At 43.2% G+C, this 10,740-nt stretch overlaps 1 protein-coding gene across 2 annotated transcripts; it reads left to right on the top strand.

Annotated features, from left to right (window-relative positions):
• Positions 1-1,121: 1,121 nt before the first annotated feature.
• On the top strand, positions 1,122-7,291 carry ZNF177 (zinc finger protein 177). 2 transcript variants are annotated; one of them, XM_025368355.1, is made up of 6 exons: positions 1,122-1,233; positions 3,045-3,130; positions 3,749-3,875; positions 4,634-4,726; positions 5,172-5,254; positions 5,777-7,291. In XM_025368355.1, exons 2-6 carry the CDS (start codon positions 3,098-3,100, stop codon positions 6,884-6,886), a joined length of 1,446 nt encoding a protein of 481 aa, XP_025224140.1. In that variant the 5' UTR covers positions 1,122-1,233; positions 3,045-3,097; the 3' UTR covers positions 6,887-7,291. The 2 variants fall into 2 exon arrangements, with proteins under 2 accessions (XP_025224140.1, XP_025224141.1); XM_025368356.1 differs by lacking the exon at positions 1,122-1,233 and having other exon boundaries at positions 3,051-3,130; positions 6,257-7,291.
• Positions 7,292-10,740: the final 3,449 nt, after the last annotated feature.

The raw sequence follows: 10,740 nt of genomic DNA on the forward strand, positions 1-10,740 counted from the left end.
TCTTGTCAGGTTTTCTATTTATGATTCAGTCTTAGCAGGTTATGTGTTTTTAGGAATTTATCCATTTATTCTAGATTATCCATTTTTTTGGCATATAATGTTTCATTATAGTCTCACAATCCTTTGTATTTCTGTATTACCAGTTGATTTTTTTTTTTTTTTCCTCGAGACAGAAGTCTCGCTCTGTTGCCCAGCCTGGAGTGCAGTGGCCAGATCTCAGCTCACTGCAAGCTCCGCCTCCCGGGTTCACGCCATTCTCCCGCCTCAGCCTCCCGAGTAGCTGGGAGTACAGGTGCCCGCCACCTCGCCCGGCTAGTTTTTTGTATTTTTTAGTAGAGACGGGGTTTCACCGGGTTAGCCAGGATGGTCTCGATCTCCTGACCTCGTGATCCGCCCGCCTCGGCCTCCCAAAGTGCTGGGATTACAGGCGTGAGCCACCGCGCCTGGCACTGTAGTTACCAGTTGTAATGCCTTCTCTTTCATTTCTAATTTTACTTCAGTCTTGTCTATTTTAATCTTAGGTAGTCTGGCTAAAGGTTTTTGTTGGTTTATCTTTTCATACAACCAAGTTTCAGTTTCATCGATCTTTTCTGTTGTCTTATCTCTTTCTCATTTATTTCTGCTATGATCTTTATTATTAATTTCCTTCCTTCTACTGGCTTTGGGCTTAGTTTCTTCTTGTTTCCTTCTGCTGACTTTGGGCTTAGCTGCTGCTTTTTCTAGTAACTTGAGGTGTAACATTAAGCTGTATAAGATCTTTCCTACTCACCCTTGCTCTCTTTGGTTCCCATTTACGTGGAATGTCTTTTCCCATCTTTTTACTTTCAGGATACATGCATTCTTAAAGCTACAGTGAGTTTCTTGTAGGCAGCATATACCTTAGGTCTTTCTTTTTTAATCCAGTCAGCTACTATATATTTTGACTAGAGAATTTAATCCATTTACTTTTTTGTTTGCTTTAAGGAGATAGGATTTCTGTCACCCAGGAGGAGTGCAGTGGCATGATCACACTCCGACCACTCCCAGGTTCAAGCAATCCTCCCACCCTAGCCCACCAAATAGCTGGAACTACAGGCAGATGCCACTGCACCCAGATAATTTTTTTAAATTATTTTCTGTAGAGATGTGGTCTTGCTATGTTGCCTAGGCTGGTCTCAAACTCCTGCCTGCTCTCAAGTGATCCTCCCGCCTCAGCCTCCTGAGTACATTTATATTTAAAGTAATTATTGATAAGTAAGTACTTACTGTTGCCGTTTTATTTATTCTTTTGTGGCTGTTGTACAGATGTTATGTTCCTTTCTTCCTCCCTTCCTGTCTTCCTTTGTGATTTGATGACTTTCTGTAGTGATATGCTTTGATTCCTTTCTCTTTTCTCCATAGTATAGGTTCTTGCTTTGTGGCTACTATGAAGCTTAAAACATCCTGTAGTTTCAATAGTCTGTTTTAAGCTGTTAACAGCTTAGCTTTGATTGCATACAATTTATACTCTTACTTCCATTTCCCACATTTTATGTTTTTGATGTCACAATTTACATCTTTCTATATTGTGTATTAACAAATTATAACTTTTTAATATTTTAATCTTTTATACTAGAGTTATAAGTTATTTAGATACTACTGTTACAGTATTAGGGTAATCTGGATTGAGTGTATAATTACCTTTATCCCAGTGGGTTTTATAATTTTACATGTTTTCATGTTACTAAGTGTCCTTTCTTTTAAGCTGAAGAATTTACTATTTCCTATAAATCAGCTCCATTACTCATGAAGCCCCTCATCTTTTGTTTGTCCAAGGAAGTTTTTGTCCCTTCATTTCTGAAGGCCATTTTTGGCAGGTAAAACATTCTTGGTTGGTAGTACAGTCATGCACTGCATAAAGACATTTTGGTCAGCGATGGACCACATATGTGACAGTGGTCTCATAATGGTGCTTAAAAAATTCCAATCACCTAGTGACATAGCCAATGTAACATTGTAAAGCACATTACTCACATGTCGTGGTTTAAACCTGCACTATCAGTCATGTAACCATAGTACATATGATTATGTACAGTACAGATTATATACAGTACATAATAACGGATAATAGTAATAAGTGACCACATTACTGGTTTATATTATTTTTATACTATTTATATTATTTTAGAGTGTATTCCTTCTACTTACTAAAAAAGACGAGTTAACTCAAAAACAACCTCAAGCAGATGCTTCAGAAGAGATTCCAGAAGGCATTGTCACCATTGATGTCAGCTCCATGCATGTTTATTGCCCCTGAATACTTTAAATGGGACACGATAGAAGGTGTAAGACAGTGATATTCATGATCCTAACCCTATGTAGGCCTAGATTGGTGCATATTTGTCTTCGTTTACAACAAAAAAGTTTAAAGAGTAAAATCGGGCAGGCAAACTGGGCCTTGAAGGTAGGCTACTGAGTTAAGAAGACAGAGTCCTGGAAGATTTGCAGCAGGTTTTGATGACTTCACATACACAGCTAAGTGTACTAAATGTTGTTCTGGAATGTCACCCTTTTATTATGAAATGCAAATATGCTCACCTTTATGGTCCTTAGGAGTTACTCCTTATTATTGTAAGTAAGTTAGGGATATTAACTCAGCCCAACCCTGTGAAGTCTCTGCTATTCTAACAATGAGGAAAGTAAGGCGCGATATAAGATATTCCAAACTCATCTTGAAGATTTCTTATTCTATACCAGACTCAGCTATTTCCCCAGTGAGTCCTGGTTTCTGTCACAGGTAAATGGTATTCAGAGAGAGTTTTGCACTTTAGAGGCTCATTCCTCCTGAGCTGTTAGCAGTCATAAGCCTTTTTAGTGGTTCAGGCTAGAAAAAAGTCCAATAAGAAAAAATGAAAAATGCATACTATATTTCTAATTTGAGGATATACTGTGTTCTTGGATAAGGAGACAAATTGTAACCAAACTCTATGTGTGTGTATACTCTTCAGTATGAAGAAGCTTCCGAGCCTGCTAGTGTTGAATATCTAGCAGGCCTAGACTCTAATGGCTTCTGTTTTCTCCTCTAGCTCTGCCTGCTTAGGACTCTGCCCAGCCAGGAAGGAAACCTACAGGAGGAAGAATGGCTGCAGGGTGGCTGACAACCTGGTCACAGGTACACAAGAAATTTCTCGATTTCCAAAAGCACACTGCCATTCCTGAAAATAACACATCTCTTGCCCCTGACCTGAAGCTTCACAGCCCAATCTGAGCTGGCTTCATCTTCCGCAGTTCCCAGGCTGCTTCATGTGGAAGAGGGAATCCCTGGGAAAGGCTTGTGTTCCCACATTTGTTAACGTTCTCCAGATATTCTTCCATATTTTTGAGTATGAATTCCATACTTGAGTGAGTGCTGTAAACAAAGACTTTTACTAGGAAAACTGTTTTATCGTTTCTCAAGTATTTCTTGCATTCCTACAGTATGCCCTATCTATTCTGGATCTGAATAAGACCAAAAGAGTCCTCACAGCCTCACTGTGCAAAGATCAAGCCAACCATATTTTAGAAAAGCTGTTTTGACCATGACCCTGAATGAAATGGCCCAGGGAGTAGCATTTAAAGAGAGTTCTGAGAAGTCAGCTTTAAGGCAAATTAATAGAAGGCCTCTGATGTATGTCTGAGTTTCCAGTGCCCTGGGTCTTCTCTCCAGTCCTGTCAGCCTCACCCACCATTCTCCTGGTATATTGTCAAAAATGGTCATCGGCTGAGCCAGAATATGTATGTGATGTTTTAGAACTCCGTGACCTTCCAGGAAGTGGCAGTGGACTTTTCCCAGGAGGAGTGGGCATTGCTGGACCCTGCTCAAAAAAATCTATACAAAGATGTGATGCTGGAGAACTTTAGGAACCTGGCCTCAGTGGGTAAGGCTGGCCTCATTCCTTCATTTGTTTATGTAGCAGATAGTTCCTAAGCGCATATTGTATTCCAGAATCTGTGAAAAGAATGGCAATACGGTGGTTAACTGCAAAATGAATGGTCCCTGCCCTTGAGGGGGCAGTCCAGTGGCTTCCCATGAAAATGCACTGATTTCATTTTCTCTATCACTAATAGCTTTAGGTAATTTGGTTTTTTTTTTTTTTTTTTTTGAGACGGAGTCTCGCTCTGTCGCCCGGGCTGGAGTGCAGTGGCCGGATCTCAGCTCACTGCAAGCTCCGCCTCCCGGGTTCACGCCATTCTCCTGCCTCCGCCTCCCGAGCAGCTGGGACTACAGGCGCCCGCCACCTCGCCCAGCTAGTTTTTTTGTATTTTTTAGTAGAGACGGGGTTTCACCGTGTTAGCCAGGATGGTCTTGATCTCCTGACCTCGTGATCCGCCCGTCTCGGCCTCCCAAAGTGCTGGGATTACAGGCTAGAGCCACCGCGCCCGGCCAGCTTTAGGTAATTTGTGATCTGTGTCTGATCTTGTGTATAGGTTTCAAGGGTCACTTCCGTATAGGGCATGGACTATGCTTTTTGGTCTTTGTGAAAGAAAGAACTCAGCTCTGATTGTTTTGCTGTTCCTAAAGCTGCACTTGACTATTTTAGCAGTCCTTTAATTAAAGTCAAAGTATGGCAGTCAGTTTTGTGGAATATTTAATTCTCACACATTTCTCCCACATCCTCTCTTTCTGCACGAGCAGGGTATCAGCTCTGCAGACACAGTCTGATCTCCAAGGTGGATCAAGAAGAGCTGAAGACAGATGAAAGAGGAATTCTACAAGGTGACTGTGCAGGTGATCCCTGGGCAGAACAGAGTACGGCCTTGGCCATTGAGGGTTGGTACATTTGGGAATGTCACTCAGTGCAGGAAAAGAAATCTGAGGCCATTACATGAGCTTCCTTCCTGTTTCACCATCTGTCCAATCATTCATGTGTTAATTTGGTCTCTGAGAAAAGTTTTAACTCCTCCTTAAATGTAACATTTCCATGAATGCCTTTTGTTTAGTTCTCCCTATTTTCCAGATAATACTGTCTTATTTCCCAACCTCCACAATCCTTTCCATCTAAAATACCTCCCATTTCTACTGCTTGTTCCTATCACTGGTGAATCACTGGTTGTGTCTTCTCTCTCACATTTCTCTATTTGCAGAAAACAAAATCTATAGGGTCTCGCTTCCTTTTTCTTTCATCCCAACCTTTTCTCCCAATAATTATAAAAATTTTCCTATGCTATTTCAGACTGGGAAACTCGACTTAAATCAAAAGATGCAATTGCTGTGCAGAACATTCCTGGGGGAAAAACATCCAATGGCATAAACATGGTAAGACTTACTAGGAATTATTCCTGGTCTTTGTAGAAGTCTGGGAATTTCAATGAGTTAAAACATCAGCACCCAAAGCAGGGGTAAGAAGAGTTCAGGCACCAAGCTTTCACCAGAAAGCTATCTCAGGAGAGAGTTCATTTTCATGAAATTGGAGAAATGTGTAAACCTAGGTTAACACTTGCTGGCTCACAGAGAATAACCACAAGTAAACATTTACTTAAATATGATTTGAGTGTTAAGTATTTAGTACATAATTCATTCATTCTTCACTCAGTATTAGAAAAACTATATTAAAGAAGCCCTTTGCTGGGAAAGAATAGAGCCTTGGACAGAGGACTAGGCTTATTCAACTCGAAAAAGCTAATAGGGCAAAATTCATGTGCACATACTGAAAATGGTAAACATGTCAGTTATGATCATGTGCTTCCTATATATGGCAGAACCCTCATGGAAGAGAATTCCTGTGAATAAGGTGAAAGTGAAAAAGCCTTTAGTCACCACTTACTCCCTTTTCAATAGGCAGAAAATCAACCTGGTAAGAACTCCCTGGAGTGTAACCATTGTGGGAAATTCAGAAAGAACACTCTCTTTATTTGTACAAGATATTGCAAGGGAGAGAAATGCTATAAATATACAGAGTATGGCAAAGTCTTCAACCATCCCTCAACTCTTAGGAGTCATGTGAGCATTCACATTGGAGAGAACACTCTTGAATTTACTGATTGTGGAAAAGCTTTCAATCAAGAGTCATCCCTTGGGAAACACTTAAGAACTCCCACAGGAGAGAAGTGTCATGAGTATGATCAATGTGATATGTCCTTCAGCCTACACTCTTCCTGCTCAGTGCATGAGCAAATACCTACTGGAGAGAAAGGCGATGAATGCGGTGACTATGGCAAAAGATCTCCCCTTAGTGTCCACAGAAAAACTGGTAGTGTGGAGGAGGGTCTGGAATGCAATGAACATGAGAAAACTTTCACTGACCCTTTGTCCCTTCAGAACTGTGTCAGAACTCACACTGGAGAGATGCCCTATGAATGCAGTGACTGTGGGAAAGCCTTCATTTTTCAGTCTTCTCTTAAGAAACACATGAGATCTCATACTGGAGAGAAGCCTTATGAGTGTGATCACTGTGGAAAATCTTTTAGCCAGAGCTCTCATCTGAATGTGCACAAAAGAACTCACACTGGAGAGAAACCCTATGACTGTAAAGAATGTGGGAAGGCTTTCACTGTTCCTTCATCCCTTCAGAAACATGTGAGAACCCACACTGGAGAGAAACCGTATGAATGCAGTGACTGTGGAAAAGCCTTCATTGATCAGTCATCCCTTAAGAAACACACACGCTCTCACACTGGAGAGAAGCCTTATGAGTGTAACCAGTGTGGAAAATCCTTCAGCACAGGCTCTTACCTTATTGTGCACAAGAGAACTCACACTGGTGAGAAAACCTATGAGTGTAAAGAATGTGGGAAGGCCTTTAGGAATTCCTCTTGCCTGAGGGTACACGTGAGAACTCACACTGGAGAGAAGCCTTATAAATGTATTCAGTGTGAAAAAGCCTTTAGCACAAGCACTAACCTTATAATGCACAAGCGAATTCACACTGGCCAGGAACTCCATGAATGAAATGATGACAGGAAAGTGTTTGTTGCCCCTGATGCCTCCTTTCTCACTTTAGAACATACATTGCAGAGAAGCCCTGTTATGGCCACATGGAAACAGCCTTCTGGCCCAACTCTGGCTGGCTGTTACACTGGGACAAACCTTATAAATGTTATAGTGCTGATTGTTTTTGTCAGTGAGTATTTCATTCTTATATGTGTCACAACTTATATTATGTAGATCTTATAGTTATCTTTCCAGTTTAATTCCATTGTGAACAGAATACATGGTCTTCAATATGTAGATTCTTTGTGATATAGATTTGAACATAATTGCTGGACACTGATGTACTGAGGCAGACAGAACTAGTTGCTGTCTCAATATCCATTCCTCCCTTCTTTAAGTAATAAAATTTACTATTTAGTTCAAGCTGGCAATGTGGACAGTTTTCACCCAGCTTTCCTTACAGCTTTCCTTACAAATGTGTCCACATCCCTAGCCCATGCAAAGTAGGCAGAAGTCACTGGATACAGCTTCTGAGGAAGCTCATGGAAATGGGAATATCTCATCTGGCGTTTTTTTTCTTAACTATTTGCCCTCTGTCTTATCCCTTATTTCCTAGAAAATATATACACCAAGAGGAGGCCAGAGAAAAGATACTAAATGAAACAACAGGAGAGATGCAATATTATTTAGTTGCACTAATCCTGTATTGCTTATCTCTGGGTTTCATATTACAAGAGAAAAATTAACTGCCATGTGGTTTAAACCACTCTTGTGGGAAGTTCCTCCTTCAGCTGATTTCAGTCCCAACTGTTATATCTGTGTTTTCTAAAAGCCTAGGAGCTTAAAATCAGCCTAGGCAACACAGACCCCATCTCTACCAAAAAAATGAATAATTAGCTGGGTACCGGCTGCACACCTGTAGCCTCAGCTATTCTGGAGGCCAGAGGCAGGAAGATCATTTGAGCCCAGAAGTTGAGGATGCAATAAGCCATGTTTGCACCATTGTACTCCAGCCTGGAAAAGAGTGTGAGACCCCAACTCTTTAAAAAAAAAAAAAAAAAAAAAAAGTCATCTATTTACAAACTTTGTCTTCTGATCTCTATAATCGAGAGTGGTATTGTGTCCGGAATTGGTGGGTTCTTGGTCTCACTGACTTCAAGAATGAAGCTACAGACCCTCATGGTGAGTGTTACAGTTCTTAAAGATGGTGTGTCCGCAGTTTCTTCCTTCTGGTGGGTTCGTGGCCTTGCTGGCTTCAGGAGTGAAGCTGAAGACCTTCACGGTGAGTGTGGCAGCTCTTAAAGGTGGCACGTCTGGAGTTGTTCGTTCTTCCTGGTGGGTTCCTGATCTCACTGGCTTCAGGAGTGAAGCTGCATACCTTCAAGGTGAGTGTTACAGCTCATAAAGGCAGCGTGGACCCAAAGAGTGAGTGGCAGCAAGATTTATTGCAAAGAGTGTAAGAACAAAGCTTCCAGTGTGGAAGGGGACCTGAGCAGGTTGCCGCTGGCTGGCTCAGGCAGCCTGCTTTTATTCCCTTATCTGACCCCACCCACATCCTGCTGATTGGTCCACTTTACAGAGAGCTGATTGGACTGTTTTGACAGGGTACTCATTGGTATGTTTACAATCCCTGAGCTAGACACAGAGTGTTGATTGGTGCATTTACAATCCTTTAGCTAGACATAAAAGTTCTCCAAGGCCCCACTAGACTCAGGAGCCTAGCTGGCTTCACTTAGTGGATCCCATGCTGGGGCTGCAGGTGGAGCTGGCAGGTGCCAGTCCTGCGCCGTGCACCCATACTCCTCAGCCCCTGGGTGGTTGATGGGACCGAGCACCGTGGAGCAGCGGTCGGCGTTGGTCAGGGAGGCTCGGGCTGCACAGGAGCCCACCATGGAGTGGTTGGGGCATGGCGGGCTGTAAGTCCCGAGCCCTGCCCCACGGGGAGACAGCTTAGGCCCAGCGGGCTGGCACTGCTGGGGGACTGGGTGCACCCACCACAGCTGCTGGCCTCGGTGCTAAGCCCCTCACTGCCCTGAGCCAGCAGAGCCCGTGCCTGCAGGAACTTGCACTGGCCTATGAGTACTGTGCACAGCCCTGGTTCCCACCTGCACCTCTCCCTCCACACCTCCCCACAAGCAGAGGGAGCTGGCTCTGGCCTCAGCCAGCCCAGAGAGGGTCTCCCACAGTGCAGTGGCGGGCTTAAGGGCTCCTCAAGTGCCGCCAGAGTGGACGCTGAGGCCGAGTAGGCACTTCTAATTTTTTCAGAGTGGACGCCGAGGCCAAGTAGGCACTGAGAGTGAGGGCTGCTGGTACATTGTCACCTCTCGGTATGTTAAGACATCACACTATAACCATGGTTTTTCTAATTTTTTTTGTTGTTTTTGAGACGTAGTCTTGCTGTGTTGCCCAGGCTGGAGTACAGTGGTGTGATCTCAGCTAACTGCAACCTCTGCCTTCCGAGTTCAAGTGATTTCTCGTGTCTCATCCTCCCAAATAGCTGGGATTACAGGCACATGCTACCACGCCTGGCTACCTTTTTGTATTTTTAGTAGAGGCAAGGTTTCACCATGTTGGCCAGGTTGGTTTCGAACTCCTGATCTCAAGTGATCACCTGCCTTGGCCTCCCAGAGTGCTGGTATTACAAGTGTGAGCCACTGCACCCAGCCAAATTGTTTTTTTTTTAATTTATCTTTCTAGGCCAGTGCAGTGGTGCATGTCTGGAATCCCAGCACTTTGGGAGCACAAGGCAGGCAGATCACTTGAGCTTACCAGTTCAAGCCCAGCCAATGAGTTGAAACTCCATCTCTACAAAAAATACACACACAAATTAGCCAGGTATAGTAGCGTGCTACTCAGCAGGCTGAGGTTGAGAGGATCACCTGAGCCCAGGAGGCAGAGGTCGCAGTGTGTCGAGATCATGCCACTGCATTTCTGCCTGGGCCACAGTGAGACTCTGTCAGGAAAAAATAAAAATCTGTTTCTCATTTCTTGGGGGCATTACAATTGGGTACAAATAGGTTTACTCATTTTATGTTTCTGGCAAATTGTCCTATTATTCTTATCTAGTATCCATAGATTTCCTGTAATGATTTTCATTAATTTACTTGATATAAATGTGAGCTACTGACTTAGAAATGCCATTTTCTCAAACTGTAAGGACAACCAGGAGCAACTTTTTCTCAGCGTTACATCAGTTACACCGCTGCTTACAATAGCATCCACCAGCTATGGTCATCTTTACATCCCACAACTTGTCCTCTCTTATTGACGCCTGTATGAGTTCTTTCATAAGACATAGGTGAGTAAGATGTTTGCTGGGGAATAGACCCAAACATTCAGGCTAACCATCTGAAGTTTCTCCGGGTTTAGTTGTCTGGAGCTTGCCAAGATATTCCCTCTAAAGTGAAAGGAAAATTGCTGCAATTTGTGCTACTAACAACAAATAGCACAATGGTTAGTACGTTTTTTTGGTTTCTGGAGGCACTATATTGACACATTCGACCCATCTGCAGATGACTCTATTAGTGAAGTCTCTACCCTACAGAAAAGAAGCAATATGACAACACTTTGAGAATTTGGAGAAACAACACATTATGGGCCAGGCATGGTGGCTCACGCCTGTAATCCCAGCACTTTGGGAGGCCGAGGTGGATGGATCACCTGAGGTCGGGAGTTCGAGACTAGCCTGACCAACATGGAGAAAACCTGTCTTTACCAAAAATAAAAAATTAGCTGGGCATGGTGGCGCATGCCTCTAGTCCCAGCTACTTGGGAGGCTGAGGCAGGAGAATCACTTGAACCCGGGAGGTGGAGGTTGTAGTGAGCTGAGATTGCGCCACTGCACTCCAGCCTGGGCAACAAGAGTGAAACTC

Source organism: Theropithecus gelada, chromosome 19 (assembly GCF_003255815.1).
Source record: "Theropithecus gelada isolate Dixy chromosome 19, Tgel_1.0, whole genome shotgun sequence".
Classification (NCBI taxonomy): Eukaryota; Metazoa; Chordata; class Mammalia; order Primates; family Cercopithecidae; genus Theropithecus; species Theropithecus gelada.